The 16,547-nt window shown below is 39.0% G+C and overlaps 1 protein-coding gene across 1 annotated transcript in view; it reads right to left on the bottom strand.

The window, feature by feature from the left end:
• Positions 1-5,473: 5,473 nt before the first annotated feature.
• The window catches only part of CDCA2 (cell division cycle associated 2), a 44,156-nt gene continuing 33,082 nt past the window's right edge, over positions 5,474-16,547 (bottom strand). Inside the window, exons 14-15 of the mRNA XM_010840167.1 lie at positions 9,473-9,647; positions 5,474-6,840 (exon numbers count right to left, since the gene is read on the bottom strand). Coding sequence (XP_010838469.1) covers positions 5,624-6,840; positions 9,473-9,647 — 1,392 coding nt within the window. The 3' untranslated portion in view covers positions 5,474-5,623. The remainder of the gene's footprint in view (positions 6,841-9,472; positions 9,648-16,547) is intronic.

Here is a 16,547-nt window from a genome sequence, read left to right on the forward strand (position 1 = left end):
AATGTTAATGTATGAGAATTGAATCAGACATTTTTAGCAAACTCTGAACCTTTATTCATTTCATTTTCTTACTGATAATATACAGTGGTCAAGAACATAATTCTTTCTCAATGACTAAATTTTAGTGTCTCAGGGTGACAATTTAAAAATCAAGAACTGTAGCAAACTTTACATGAGAAGATTAGGCTGAATATACTCAACAAGGAAGTTGGTTCCTTTCTCTTATTTCTGATAGCTTAGTATTACTGACTTTTTGCCTTAAATGATAATGCATGTCTGGGTGGAATTATACGCTCCACATTGAATTGTTTGGTCAGCATTTTGCTTCCACAGGTTTCCTCCTTCACAAAAAGAACTTTAAATGAAAACCATGACAAAGATTCACAGTAAAGGGGAAAACAAGCTTTCTTACAGTAATTAAGATGGTTCAATGTTGGTTTAAGAACAGACACGCAGATCAATGGAAAAGAATCAAGTCCAGGAAAAAGACCTACACATACAAGGTCAACAGATTTCAACAGAGGTGCCACTGTAATTCAATAAGGAATGCAAAATCTTTTCAACAAATGGTGCTGAATGGCTTCCATTAAAAAAAAAAACAACCCTCTTCCCACAGATTATACAAAAATCATCTCAAAGTGGATCTGATACCTGACATTAAAACAATACAATTTCTAGAAGAAAACCTAGGAGAAAATCTTTGTACCCTTGAATTAGTCAAAGATTTCTTAGGATACAAAAGCATGTTCCATTCAAGAAAAAAAAAAAAAAAAAAGAATGGATAAATTAGATTACATCAAAATACTTTTGATATAAAATGTCTTTTCAAAAGATACTCTAAAAAAATTTTAAAAAACAAGCTACAGACTGGGGGAAAAATATTTGCAAGATAGATACATAATAAAGGATTTATCCAAATATAGGCAGAACTCTTTCAACTCAAAAAAAAATAAGGACAAACGAAAATGTAGGCAAGACATTTAAATGGAAGCTTCAATAAAAGGATATAAGAATGGCAAATAAGCACAGGGAATAAAATATGTTTGATATCATTAGTCATTAAAGAAATACACACAACGGGATACGACTGCACACCTACAAGAATGCCTACACACAACGAGGCTGACACCTCGTGTGATGAAAATGTGGAGAAAGTGAACTATGTGCTGCAGGTGAGGATGCAAAATGGTGCAGCTGCTATGGAAAAACTTGGCAGTTTCTTAAAAACACCCCAGCTGTATGTCTCAGGAATCCCACTTTTAGGTATTTAACCAAGAAAAATGAAAACATGTGTCTATAAAAAAGATCCGTATGTGAATGTTTATAGCAGCTTTATTTGTAGAAGCCAAAATATAGAAACAAACCAAATATCCATCAATGGTGAATTGGATTAACTGTGGTACGTCCATAAAATGAACTACTACTGAGCAATAAATAGGAAATCAACTACTTACCACATACAACATGGATAAATCCCAAATGCATTATGCTTAGTTCAAAAAGGCAGACACAACAGGATATATATTACATGATCCCATTTATATGACATTCTGGAAAAGGCAACACTATACGGACAGAAATCAGATGAGTGACTGTGAGGGTCTGGGGTCAGGGGAGAGGGGATTGGCTGCGACTGGCAGGAGGAAATGTTTTGCAGGGTGATGAGTATGTTCTGTTACTTGGCCGTGGCTGTGGTTACATGACTGTGTGAATTTGCCAAACTTCAAACCGATACACTTAAAAAAGGGAAACTGTACTGTAGGTGAATTATACCTCAATAAACCTGACTTTAAAAAGTTAATAAAAAAAAGTCTCTTTCAATATAAAGCACAAATCAGACATTATTATTTCCTTCTTGGTATGCCAGGTCTAAGTCTCACATTCAATTAATTCTATAGCTTAAGTCAGGGGAGTGGGGAGGGGGCAGTCAGAAAAAAATGGAAGCAATGTGGCATGAAGTGATGGGGGAAGAATATGGTGGGCAGAAGGTGAAATCTTTATAAAGGAACTTTGCTAGGTAAGATCTAGAGAAATGAACTGAATAATCATTTAATTTTAATTTCAAAGAATTTATCTTACATTTTTAAATAAGCCTGCTGCTGCTGCTGCTAAGTTGCTTCAGTCGTGTCCGACTCTGTGCAACACCATAGACGGCAGCCCACCAGGCTCCTCTGTTCCCAAGATTCTCCAGGCAAGAACACTGGAGTGGGTTGCCATTTCCTTCTCCAACGCATGACAGTGAAAGTGAAGTCGTTCAGTCATGTCCCACTCCTAGTGACCCCATGGACTGCAGCCCACTAGGCTCCTCTATCCATGGGATTTTCCAGGCAAGAGTACTGGAGTGGGGTGCCATCGCCTTCTCTGCAAACAAGCCTAGTGTGGCATAATTTTCAGTAACACAAAACTGGAGACAACTAGGGTCCATTATTAAGGAGATGGTGAACTACATTATAGAGATCCAAATTATCTCATTCTAGATGGACTGTGAAGAAAGCTGAGTGCCGAAGAATTGATGCTTTTGAACTGAGGTGTTGAAGACTCCTGAGAGTCCCTTGCACTGCAAGGAGATCCAACCAGTCCATTCTGAAGGAGATCAGCCCTGGGATTTCTTTGTAGGGAATGATGCTAAAGCTGAAACTCCAGTACTTTGGCCACTTCATGCGACGAGTTGACTCATTGGAAAAGACTCTGATGCTGAGAGGGATTGGGGGCAGGAGGAGAAGGGGACGACAGAGGATGAGATGGCTGGATGGCATCACTGACTTGATGGACCTGAGTCTCAGTGAACTCCGGGAGTTGATGGACAGGGAGCCCTGGCGTGCTGTGATTCATGGGGTCGCAAAGAGTCGGACACAACTGAGCGACTGAACTGAACTGGGACAGGGGTTAAAAAGATGAAGTAGCACCAGGACTCTCCATAATATCATGGGGATATTCATGGTATATTGTTGAATAAAATTTTTAAGTTGTAAAATGGAATACAGAGTGATCCCATCAGAAAACAATGAAAGCCAATTATTCTCCAGTTAAAAAAAAAAAAAAAACTTTTAAGTGCCTCGAAATAAACTTCTTAAAAAGTTTCAGGAAATAAATTTTTTCCACATTTTAAATTAAAAAAAAAAGCAAAACAACAAAACCGATGTTTACACAGGCAAAGGGTCTGGAAGAGGTTTGCCTGCTGTTAATGGTGTTGACACCTAGAAAGGTGGGGGAAAAAAGCTGTGGCTGTAGGCATGCCGGCATCAAGTGGGTAGAAGAAAGTTTTTCATTTTGCACAGTTCTCTTTTTTCAACAGACACATATGACCTTTGTGATAAAAAGGAGTGAAAATAAACGTTAAGGGGAAGCACCCATAGCAACTGTAGAGCACTGCCCTAGTTTAAGGCAGTGCACACAGGGTAACTTCAGATGTCATGCTGCCATCTTCTGGAACAAGTGAGAATCAACGGGAGCAGATACGGTGGAAACTTTTCTAAGGCAAAATGTCAAGGGTTACTGCAGTAAAACAGATCAGGCCAGTTCTTGATTTAACCATTAATGGAAAGAAACCATTAAAAAGAAGCAAGCATGAGAAAATACAGAAATCATTAACTTTTCACCAATTTATGATATAAATGAGACAGTGCACAAAATTACCTCCAAGTGGTTATGCTTTCTCAAGACTTTTTTTAGAAAAACAGTCTATTTGTTATTTTATAGATAGCAACAAAAAATTTAGAGTGAAATATTTTAAACTTGTAAAGTGTTAATCTGTTTAACTGCAGATGCTAGGAAAAGAGAACAATTTTACATTTGAAAAACTGAGGCAAAAAAATTTACAATAAAAAAAAAAACACGGACCAAAATATGTCTTAATCCTCATTAGTACTTTTTTGGGAATAAAACAAAGCATGTCAAATTCTAAAAATTCAAGTACAATTGAGATCATATAAAGTAAAAAAGGTAGAAAATAACAGTAATTTTAGCTTCTATGTTGAATAAACAACAAAAAATTTTTTAAAACCCTCTAACATCGTATGTTTCTGAAAGTTTTTTTCCCCTTTTCTTTTTAAATGACCCAAACCAAAAAGTTTCCTTTTTTTTTTCTTTTGGTTTTTTCCAGTGGTAGAGATATGTCAACCAAACCGAACTATAAATGTGGTGGGGGGTGGGGAAAAGAAGTCCATAAATAATTTACCTGTAAAGATAAAAGAATTTCTGAAACAATCCACCCTTTAGCAGGAGAAATTGGGGATCACTTCGAGTGTTAATGTAAAATACATTAGTCTTTAGCAGCGGGAGTCCCAGACCTATTGGTGCCAAGGAGGTAACAAATAGTCTCTATCTGAGGAGGGGGAAATGGGCGCCCAGCAGGAGCTTTCTTCCCTGTTGTGTTATTTATAGAGAGCCCTATTTGTTAACATGTTTCTGTGATCACTGGGAGAGGGAGAGCTTAATGATTTAAAGGATTTCAAAAACAATTGTTTAATGATACAATGATTTATGCACATTCACAAATTCTAGATATATAGCAATTTAGATTTTCAAACTGCTGTCGCCAAGTGACAGAATGTATCGCTGGAACTTAGCTGGAAAAAACAAGTGCTAGTACTTGGTATTGTGAAATAAAAAGTTAGCAAGGCTGGAAAATGCCATGTTAAGAAAGAAATCAGCAGCCTACCACTAGGTTTCTAGTAAACCAATTTTCTAGGGGCCTTCAAGTGAGTTTCTTTCTGGATTTTTTTTTTTTTAATGGAGAACCATAAATTAAATCCCAAATTACCTGTGACTAATTTGAATAACATGAGAGATGAGTCCTCCATCAGACTGTTTATATTTTCACCGAAAACCAATCTCCCACTTCCTACCTGACAAAGCATACAAGAGTCTTGTTTGAAGGTTAAAATGCTTTCACATTAGTTATTTCTAAATTATAGATTCGTTTCATAGTGATAGATTTGCAATATTCTTATTGAAAGAGTTTTTCAAAATCCCATGTTTAAGATTTGCTTTTAATCTAACTGCTAAAAGTTTTATTTGAGATGAAGTAAATGATTAAAGCTTCTCTTAACTTTAAACCAAAACAAGTTTATCATTTCCATCTTTCCTAGTTGTTTTTGGGGGCAATATTTCAAGACAAAATATACCCCACACCTCAGGCCGCTTTAAGTTTTCAACCTTACATAACCTTCAACTTTCAGAAAGTTACAGTCATTGCATTAATTTGTTAAAGAAAAAAAATCAAACCAAAACTCTTCTCATCCACATAAAACAAGTCAGTTCTTGTTTTATGTGGATGAGAAGATGCTTTTTCACAACAGAAACTCTAAAGCTTCAGTGGTAAATATGTGCCAACATGAAATAAAACTCAAGAGATAAGTTGCTGGGTCTGAAACCGATCCTTTTTAACAGAATACCAACAAAACATTTCTCCTTTGAGGGGAGGATGTATTTAGGTTTGAAGGATGAAGAAATTCACTTATTTCTCCTTAAATGTAGGTTCAACTCAAATGATTTTATTGGAAACTTTTAAAACATTGAGGTTGAACAAAGATGGGAACTGGATGAAAGAATCTTTCAGGCATGAATGGTGGGTTACCTTCTGTCTTGCCTAACTGCTCTGCTGGCAGTGTCAGTGACTGCTTTAGTTCTCTGATAGGTCTGATTCTCTCGAGGTCTCTTGGAGCGTGTTCTCTCCCTTCTGGCCGAGAAAGGATCTTCTTTTGCAGCCTCTTGACTGGGTGGTACTTTTAGGATTGGCAAGTGTAGAGGTACAGAAGCTTCTCCTCCTCCTCTTCCCAGGTAAACTGGCATCAGGAGCAGCGGTAAAGCCCTCACCGTTCTCCTCACTTGATGTGGAGGGCAGCGTGCAAGGATCCTGCCTGGAGGACACAGGCTCGAAGCCTCTGCTGTCAAGAGTACCTACTGTTCTCCTCTTGGTTCTCTGCGAAGTGCAGGAGGCAGGAGGCGGTGGAGGTGAAACCCACACGAGCCCTCCTTCGCTTTCCAAACTTTTCTGCAGCCTCAAGCTGCGTCTTACTTTGGTTTCGCTCTTTGTTCTCTGAAGGCTTTGCTCAATGGAATCAGATAAATCTTTACACAGTTCGGAATTTTCTAAACTAATTTCTACCAAGCTGCTCATGCTGTAGGAAGGTTGGAGGTTGTTGGTTCTTTCCAAATGTAAACCCGGCCCATCAGAACCACCCACAGAGTGTCCTCTGTATTTTCTTTCTCTGTCACTTACACCACTGCAACTGGCTGCGGAGTTTCGTCCCAAATCCTCACCTTGACTTTTACTTACTTTTCTCTGGTCAGTTAAGACATCTTCTGAACAATCACATTCTTTTTGTGAATCGGGTATGAGATGCTCAGTCTGTAGTTTGTCTTCTGGAATGACTGAGAAGCCACTCTGTTTTTCACATTTGATGTTCGTATCTTCTGAGATTTTAACTATTTGAAAGAGGTTTTCCACATTTTGACCAGCAGCAGAAAGTTCTTGGGACTGCGGGGGAAAATCGGGTTTTGGATTATCCGATACAACGGGTGTTACAGTCACTAAAGTACAAGAAATATGGCTGTTTTCACACTCAGTCCCGGTTTTTCGTTCGTTTTCACTTTCCAAAGTAATTGCTTTTGGGATATTTTCATTTTCATCCATTTCTATAGAGTTTATATTTGCATCTTGCTCAAAAGTAGCATTACTAAAAGATGAGGAACTTTTCATGTCAGAGCTGCAGGATTCAGACGCATCGTCTTTATTAAAGCCTTGAATCACCTGCCAATCTTCTGGGTCCTGAGACAAAAGATTTTCTCTCTTTGGAAGCATCATTTCTTCAAATTTACCATTTGAGTTGAAATCATCTAAGGGTATGTAAATAAGGTTAAATTGAATTAAAAAGCAACAATGGAAATAAACTTTCACAAATCAAAACAGGTGCCAAATTGTATCTGTCTGCATTTCAAGCTTTCAAAAAGTCACAAGACCTACAAATACCACCCTGTGCTTGCCCACCGCACCCCCTCCCAATCTGTCAGCAGTCTGTCTTGCTCAGTTCTTCCTCAACCTACAGGTTAAGAAAATATGTACTTAATGCATGAATTAATAAAGCACACAACCCGAGACCAGGGAAATGAGAACTGTATCTGAAATGGCTTCCTCTATTCTAATGTGCTTCCCATCCTACAAGGTCAGTTAGCGTGAGGCAGACACATTTTCCATTTCCCGAAAAATGAATTACTGAAAACGGGCAACACTGTGCTTTGGGAAGTTTTCTATCTGTGTTCCCCCTTGAAATAGAAAAGAGAAAATCTGGAATTCTGGGGGCATTTGAGGACTTCGTTAAAAGGGTACTTCTGAAGACACTCTGGTTGTATGCCCTGTGTTAAAAAATTAACATGAACTGCACCATACCCTCAAATACAGCCCTGTTGGTTTCCATTCTCTAGAAATCCCCCCCATTCCATGTCCATCTCTGACTATAATTCACCCTCCAAGAAGACGCGTCATCTGGAGCCTGCCGTGTGTTTCTGGCACCTGGTGTTACATCACAGGTGAAAAACACATCAAGGTTTTCAGGTCGCATAATACAGCCTAAGTGAATCCAGGCTTTGTGAACTCTCAAGCTCAGTACCATGAGAAGTCATCTCTCTGGTTATTGCAGATAATAAAGTTTTTAATTGGTCAGTCAAATGTGTATAAAAAAATGTTTCAAACAAAATTGAAACTGAAAGATAAAAACATAAGCTGAGCCCCAAACCTACAAAACAACCTGTCAGTTTGAAAAGGTATTTATACAACCCTGACTTGGGTACTTACAATCATGTCACGGAAAGCTAGAGATAACAGAGGACAGAAGCCCCTTGGTGCCAACCAACCCATATGTCAATTGGGCTCTTTAAATAACTTTAAAACATTGATATTTGTGTATTTTTCATGAGATTAACATACTAGAAAAGGAAGGCAGGGGAGAAGGATGGAGGGAAGAAGAGAGACAGAGGGACGGAGAGATGGCTTCAGACCCTCAGAGCAGATGAAACCTACAGATTAAAAAAGAAGCTTCAGGTATTTTTGAAAAGAAATTCTCTAATAGGATGCATGATGGAAGATATGCACTAACAGTCACTGTTCAAATGCCTTTAGAAAAACCCTATGAGGAACTGGGGATATAATGAAAATAGGTCTTAGTTTCCAGGCTCATGGGAACGAAAACTTGCAGGGGAAGATGGTGGACAGATCATTATAAACCAGGTGGTAAAGGTATAATGTGAACAAAGAGTTTTCCTGGGAATGCAGCCAGCCTGGCTAAGTCCTAAAGGCTAAGCAGCACTGTGCTCAGTTGCTAAATGTGTCTGACTCTTTGTGGCCCTGTGGACTGTAACCTGCCAGGCTCCTCTGTCCATGGAATTATCCAGGCAAGAATACTGGAGTGAGTTGCCATTTCTTCTTTCAGGGGATCTTCCTGACCCAGGGATTGAACCCATATCTCCTGTGTCTCCATCCCATTGTCCCCTGCATTAGGAGGCGGATTCTTTACCCCTAGTGCTACCTGGGAAGCAGACACCAAGAGTCCATAATGACATGTACCATATTCACTCCTGACTCTACGATAGATCCTTTATAGTATGTTGCAAATGGAATGTAGGCTATAAATATTTGATGAGTGACAAAGGAAGCTATTTTAAAACTGGTTCCATACAAAATTCACGCACCAAATGAACTCATTTTCAATTTTCAGGATGATTTAGTCGATTGAAACTCAAGCATTAACCAACCAGATGTAACTCCAATCCAATTTTTATCAGGGTATCAACAGACTTAATCTTCCTTTTCAACAAAATTTTCCAAGTAATCAAGTTTGATTTATAAGTCTTTCCAGAAGATGTTTAGCAGTGCCAACTCTACTGAAGTTTTTTCAGGGCAAGTTTTTTATTTGTTTGTTTTAATTTTATTTTTAATTCATAGAAGATACACTATTACTGAGCCATCACCTTGTTGACTTTCAGCAATGGAATACACCACCACTCAGAATTCATTTTGCTTTACCAAAATGCTTTAAAAAGCAAAGACAGGGTAAAAGGAAATTCTTTCCCCTAAAATTATATGCAATCTACTGTGTCTGAGTTTCTCTGGGGAGAGGGAGTGTCCAGCAGATTCTGAAAAGTGTCTAGGTGATCTGGAAGTTAAAGAACTACTGCTTTAAAAAAAAAAAAGAACAACAAAAACACGCTTTTTTGGCCACACCTTGTAGCATGTGGGATCTTAGTTCCCTGACCAGGGATCAAACTCACGCCCCCTGCATTGGAAGCCTGGAGTCTTGGCCACTGAACCGCCAGGGAAGTTGCCCACTGCTTCTTAACATTCTTGTGGGAATAGGAGGGAAAGTTGCTGTTTTAAATTTATGTATTCTTGACACAATGAAGAGAAAAGGGGGAAAAAAAGAGAGTGAAATGGCAACAGAGAGGAAGAAGAGATACAGTGGTGCACGCAGGCTACCTGGGTACGTCCTCCGAACGAGGCTCCCAACCAATGGCGTCTCAGAGACCTCCGGCAGCTCAGGGATAGGGCTCAGGAGCGGCTTCTTAGAGGCAAGGTCTCTTTCTCCATATAGAGACTTCTGGACACCTTTTCTCTTTCCCTTTCCTTTCTTCTTTTTGCAACCTTTTAAAACCTGAGAAAATGTATTAGAACGCCGTCACTGAGAAGGATGGAGCACCACGTAGCCTTCTGACGCTCAAATTAAATTTTTATAGAAAAACTTAAGACTAGTTATTCCATTTAAAACTTGAGAAACTTGAGTCAGGGTGAAGGGGCTAGGTAGTTTACAGGTGTCAACTAAAATAAAAGCTGAACTCAATTTATGAATTGTAGAGTCACGGTCTGTATTTCCACAAAGCATGTGCTGAAATAAGTTCTGGATAAGTGAAAAACAGGTGAGGTGCTGTAGAACTGGACAGACTGAAGACAAGAGGAACTGTAACTAGGATGTGGTTAGGATGACTCAGGATTAACCTAGAATGAGTTCTCTATTGGAAACTATGGAAAACCGTTTTCTGTTCCGAGATGTGGATGAAGACACAACAGGTGTGTACATAAAATTTGAAGATAACGCAAAGCTGCTTCAAACAAGAGATGATCTAATCAAGATTAAAATGATCAGGTCAAAATAAGATGGAATTCAATAAGCATAAGCAGAAGATGAGGGAAAAAAGGTTTGGTAATAACTGATAGAAAACATGTGGGTTTTTATAAAAATTAAAACTGCTTTAATACTATCTGGAATGCAGTGTTCAATTCTGACTGCCTATCAGTAACTGACCACTAATGCTCTATTGTTTAAAAAAGTTTCATATGGATATTCCAGCAATACCACTTCTAGGCATATAGCTCATAAAAATATAAAAACAATAAACAAATAAGTTTCGCATGGAGAAGACTTGAGGGGAACCCAAATACTGTATTGAAATAATACAGTATTATTAGGTTGTTATGAGCAAAAATAATGAAATATATTCAATGTGATAATACTGGAAAGAACCAGATTTTAGGTCAACATAAGGAATACATTGCTAACAGTTAGAGCTTCTGGAAAATGGCATCCATTCAAATCTTTATGGAGAAACTGCTTTGTGCAGGTAATAATTTGCTAGGTATGAGATGTAAAAACAAGTCTTTAGGGAACTCTTGGTTTAATGGCAAGTAACTGTAATACATACATACAGACCAGGAAAGACTCTACATAGACTGAGAAGACGGAGACCTGGCCTACAGGAGGTTTTCAAGACAGGGTCCACAGGAAATGGAATGTCTAAGCCAAATTTTAAACAAGTGAGAATTGTTTCGGTTGATGATGGGAGTGCAAAGAAAGGCTTTTCAAGCAAATGCAGAGGGAACAGATCTAAGCGAGGCAGCACAGAGCAGAGGAGGAGCTGTTCATGGTCCACTGACCCACAAAGCAGCAGCAGAAGAGGCCAACAAAGCCAGCAAGGTCCTTCAATGCAATGAATTGAAGGTCCCAAAAGCAATGAGGGTTCACCACATGGTGACTTAGAGAGTGGAAACATCTGAGTCTGCGTTTGAGAGAGAGTACTTAGGTAACAGCACAGAAGTGAATGGTGTGGAAGAGTGGAAGACATTTAAGAGTACAGAAATGCCACGGAACTTTATGTTCCTTGAGATTTCTATACATATCCTGTAAAAACAAAACAAGAAAAAAACATTCCAGGAAAAAATAATTTTAGAACTGTAAAAGATAAATGGTCCTCTTGGTGATTTATAATATACACTGAACACTAAATTCTCTGAGAAGTACTCAGTATAAATAACCTCTATATACATTAGAAAAATGCTGGCTTAAATATTTTTCCACGAAATTTTTTTTTTTTTTCAGGGAACATCTGTTGATTTCCAAGGAACAGTTGGGAAAATAATAGTTTGGTCAACGGAAATGGAAACGAAGAGAAAAATCTTTACTTGGGTTCCATAGCTAAGTTGCAAGAGAGAAATATTTGGCTTTGTGCCAGTTGTCTTCAGTTCAAATCCCGACTCTGACACTTCACTCACTGCTTTGTAATCTTAGGCAACTTACCTCACCTCTCTGTACCTTAGTCTTCTCATCTGCAAAATGGGAACCACAAAAGCACATACCACAGAAAGCTGTGGTGAGCATTATATCAATACATGTGAAACGGTTAAAGTATGGCTTGATTCATAGGAAAGGCTATGTGTTAGTTATTCTTTTTCTTCTTACTACTTTGAATACTGATAGGGGAGGAAGTATTTATAACATTAAATTATGCTCTTAGTGTTACCGAGTGACCTCAGCCCTACTGCGTTGGTTAGTATACTATGATCAATGTCATCAGGACAGTTTCTGATTCATGGCTCAAGTAAACCCCCTTTTAATAGGATTCTGGAAATCTTTGTTTATATAAACTGTCTCCAACAGTGCCTGGATCTTAGTGGCTTCTCAAGAAACATAAATGAACTAATGAATGAATGAGAAAGGAAAAGTACAGTTAAACATAAAATTTGCCGAACACGAGGAAAGACTAGTATTGTTTTTTCACAGTCATGGACCAAGAGAAGGACACCACCCAAAAAGAAAAAAGTAAAGATGAACTAACACAATTGTAAAATTACTACACTCCGATAAAAAAAAAAAAAAAAAGAAAACCTGTGGTCTGTCACGAAAACATACCTAGCAATGCTTATCTTACCCACAAGAAGGTTTTGTCTACAAAGGTTAGAATTTTATCAATACCTGAATTTACTCCAATACAAAAAGCCTTCTTTAGACTAACAAACAAGAGATGTGAGTGCATGTGTACTCAGTTGTGTCCAGCTCTTTGCGACCCCATGGACTGTAGCCTGCCAGGCTCCTCTGTCCATGGGATTTTTCAGGCAATAACACTGGAGAGGGTTGCCATTTCCTACTCCAGAGGATCTTCCCAACCCAGGGATCAAACCGCATCTCCTATATGTCTCGCATTGGCAAGCAGATTATTAACCACTGCGCCACCTGGGAAGCTAAGCAATTGGAATCCTCAGGAAGCCATGTGATGAGGCTGGTTTAGGAGTTGGAGACAAAGGACAACTCAGGATATTATGCTCAATGGGATTCTATTTACTCCCCAGTCACCATTATTTCTTCTCACACAGGGAACGAGGTCATGCAACAGAAGTGCTTACTTCTTCTATTATTTGCACAATTAAATTGTTTTAGAGTAACTTTAAAATTATTTTAAAATAATTCAGGTACAGAGCAACACATCAAACTGAACAGGAAAGCTCCTGGTGAAAAGCAAACATTTTTCTGTCCCTGCCATTTACTTATTTATTGGCTCATTTTTAGTTCCTGTAGCTGGCTCCATCTCTCTAAAAAAGGGACTCGGATTGCTGTATTTTTAACATTTAATAACGTAAAGTTTCAAACACTCAAAAAGAAGAGAGAATAGGACCTTGAATCCCATGTTCCCAACAGCTAACTCCTCTAATTACTAACATAGAAATCATGATTCATTTATAACTCCCTTTGCTCAGATTATTTTAAAGCAAATCCCAGACACAACATCATCTCATCTGAAAATCCTACAATATCTCTAAGAGATAAGGGCTTCTTTTTTTCCCCACACACACACAAAAAAAGAAACATTCTATTATTTGGCATTGTATTTTATTGCTCATTTTTTTCCTCTTGTACAATGAACTTTTATTTATTTTTCCCAGCTTTGAGATGTAACAGACGTATAACATTATGTAGGTTTAAGGAATACACATAAGTATATATATTATGAAATGATTACCTTTTTCTAAAATGACAAATACTAGTCAGCAATAAATGGAACTCTTGATATACACAGATCTGGACAAATCTCCAGAGAATGATGCTGAGTGAAAAAGCCAGTCCCAAAAGGTTACCTAAAATATGAGTCTATGAACATAATGACAAAATGAAAGGAATAGAGGACAGACTGGTCCTTAACCCTCCAGGACTGGCTGCTGGGGGGTTAAGGTGGGGGAGGCAGTGAGAAGAGGATAGAGCTACAAGCCAGAAGAGATCTCTGCAGCAATGGAAACGTCCTGCATCTTGACTGTATTTTGTTATCTTACCACTGTGATACTGTACAACTGTTTTGCAAAATGTCACCATGGAGGGAGCTGGGCAAAGGGTAGCTGGGATCTTTCTAGTTTTTCTGATAGCAGCATGCATCTTGAAAATGATCTCAAAATAAAAACTTACGTGCAAAAAAAACCAGATAGCAGTTTTCCCTAATATTTCCTCCGAGTTCCACTTTCTCCAAGTGGCCCTTAATTGTCTTTTTACAACTGTTCAAATCAGGATTGAACAAGGTCTCCACACATGTCATTTGGTTGAGATTTTCTCTGTTCTATGGCTTAGACCCCTGCCATTTATGTGGTGAATGTCCTTGAAGCATATTATCATGTAGTGGCCACCAAGCTCTGGATTTGGGTGACTGTACTCAAGTATGTCTTTATATTCATCTATCTCCTGATACTTCCTATCAACCAGATATTAGATCCAGGCTTAATTAGATACAGCTTTGATCTTTTTAGGAAAAAGCATCTCATGGAAGGTTGTAAATGCCCTCATTGCACCAGTAGGCCCACCTTCTCCCCCTGCATGGCACTACAAATGACCAGTGGTTTCAGGTGCCTATGACCTCCGGCTCCCCCATTAGCGTCTTCTTAACATTCAACAGCTTTTGTGAACAGATCTTTTTGATTAGTGACAACTATCCCTAAGAGCTTTCCCTTATAAACTATTTACCTGAAACATAGCTCAAATTTTATCTTCTAGCTTTCCAAAATGAAAAAACCCGAAAATAAGAATTGATGTCCTAGACAGCTGCTACGGTGACCTTTAAGTTTGGTGGTTCAGGTCAGTTCAGTCCAGTCACTCAGTCGTGTCCGACTCTTTGCGATCCCATGAATTGCAGCACGCCGGGCCTCCTTGTCTATCACCAACTCTTGGAGTTCACCCAAACTCATGTCCATCAAGTTGGTGATGCCATCCAGCCATCTCATCCTCTGTCGTCCCCTTCTCCTCCTGCCCCCAAGCCGTCCCAGCATCAGAGTCTTTTCTGATGAGTCAACTCTTCTCATGAGGTGGCCAAAGTATTGGAGTTTCAGCTTTAGCATCAGTCCTTCCAAAGAACATCCAGGACTGATCTCTAGAATGGACTGATTGGATCACCTTGCAGTCCAAGGGACTCTCAAGAGTCTTCTCCAACACCACAATTCAAAAGCATCAATTCTTTGGCACTCACCTTTCTTCACAGTCCAACTTTCACATCCATACATGACCACTGAAAAACCATAGCCTTGACTAGATGGACCTTTGTTGGCAAAGTCATGTCTCCGCTTTTGAATATGCTATCTAGGTTGGTCATAACTTTCCTTCCAAGGAATAAGTGTCTTTTAATTTCATGGCTGCAATCACCATCTGCAGTGATTTTGGAGCCCCCAAAAATAAAGTCTGACACTGTTTCCACTGTTTCCCCATCTATTGCCCAGGAAGTGATGGGACAAGAGGCCATGATCTTCGTTTTCTGAATGTTGAGTTTTAAGCCAACTTTTTCACTCTTCTCTTTCACTTTCATAAAGAGGCTTTTTAGTTCCTCTTCACTTTCTGCCATAAGGGTGGTGTCATCTGCATATCTGAGGTTATTGATATTTCTCCCGGCAATCTTGATTCCAGCTTGTGCTTCTTCCAGTCCAGCGTTTCTCATGATGTACTTTGCATAGAAGTTAAATAAGCAAGGTGACAATATACAGCCTTGATGTACTCCTTTTCCTATTTGGAACCAGTCTGTTGTTCCATGTCCAGTTCTAACTGTTGCTTCCTGACCTGCATACAGGTTTCTCAAGAGGCAGGTCAGGTGGTCTGGTATTCCCATCTCTTTCAGAATTTTCCACAGTTTATTGTGATCCACACAGTCAAAGGCTTTGGCATAGTCAATAAAGCAGAAATAGATGTTTTTTTGGAACCCTCTTCCTTTTTCCATGATCCAGCGGATGTTGGCAACTTGATCTCTGGTTCCTCTGCCTTTTCTAAAACCAGTCTGAACATCTGGCAGTTCATGGTTCACATATTGCTGAAGCCTGGCTTGGAGGATTTTGAGCATTACTTTACTAGCATGTGAGATGAGTGCAATTGTGCAGTAGTTTGAGCATTCTTTGGCATTGCCTTTCTTTGGGATTGGAATGAAAACTGACCTTTTCCAGTCCTGTGGCCACTGCTGAGTTTTCCAAATTTGCTGGCATATTGAGTGCAGCACTTGCACAGCATCATCTTCCAGGATTTGAAATAGCGCAACTGGAATTCCATCACCTCCACTAGCTTTGTCGTAGTGATCCTTCCTAAGGCCCACTTGACTTCACATTCCAGGATGTCTGGCTCTAGGTGAGCTATCACACCATCGTGATTATCTTGGTAGTGAAGATCTTTTTTGTACAGTTCTTCTGTGTATTCTTGCCACCTCTTCTTAATATCTTCTGCTTCTGTTAGGTCCCTACCATTTCTGTCCTTTATCGAGCCCATCTTTGCATGAAATGTTCCCTTGGTGTCTCTAATTTTCTTGAAGAGATCTCTAGTCCTTCCCATTCTGTTGTTTTTCTCTATTTGTTTGCACTGATCGCTGAAGAAGGCTTTCTTATCTCTCCTTTGTGGTTAGGTTTTCATTATGAGGAAATTAAGTGTTTTTTCCTATTTGATGTTTCTGTTTCAAACCACTGCAATCAATATGTCTGATGGCTACACTGTCCTACCTTTGGTCAGCAGAGGACCCTTCAAAATGATTGTGTGTCCTTTAATGTGACCCCAGAAGTTTCTTAGGCATCCTTGCATGCACACTGCTCCAGATCTGCGCTCATTTTCTGCATTTGCTGCTGTAAATCTGAAAGTGGTCATTTCACTAAGGTAATATCAATCCCTTTCAGTTGAGATGGTAGACATGGCAATGTAGGTACAAAGGAGGCTCAGTGCTTCTACAATTTATGAACAGAAAGAGCTAGAGAATTGTTTTAAATGGTAAAAGCATGTGTTCAT

The sequence above is a fragment of the Bison bison genome, unplaced genomic scaffold (genome assembly GCF_000754665.1).
Source record: "Bison bison bison isolate TAMUID 2011002044 unplaced genomic scaffold, Bison_UMD1.0 scf7180017864141, whole genome shotgun sequence".
NCBI classification, from domain to species: domain Eukaryota; kingdom Metazoa; phylum Chordata; class Mammalia; order Artiodactyla; family Bovidae; genus Bison; species Bison bison.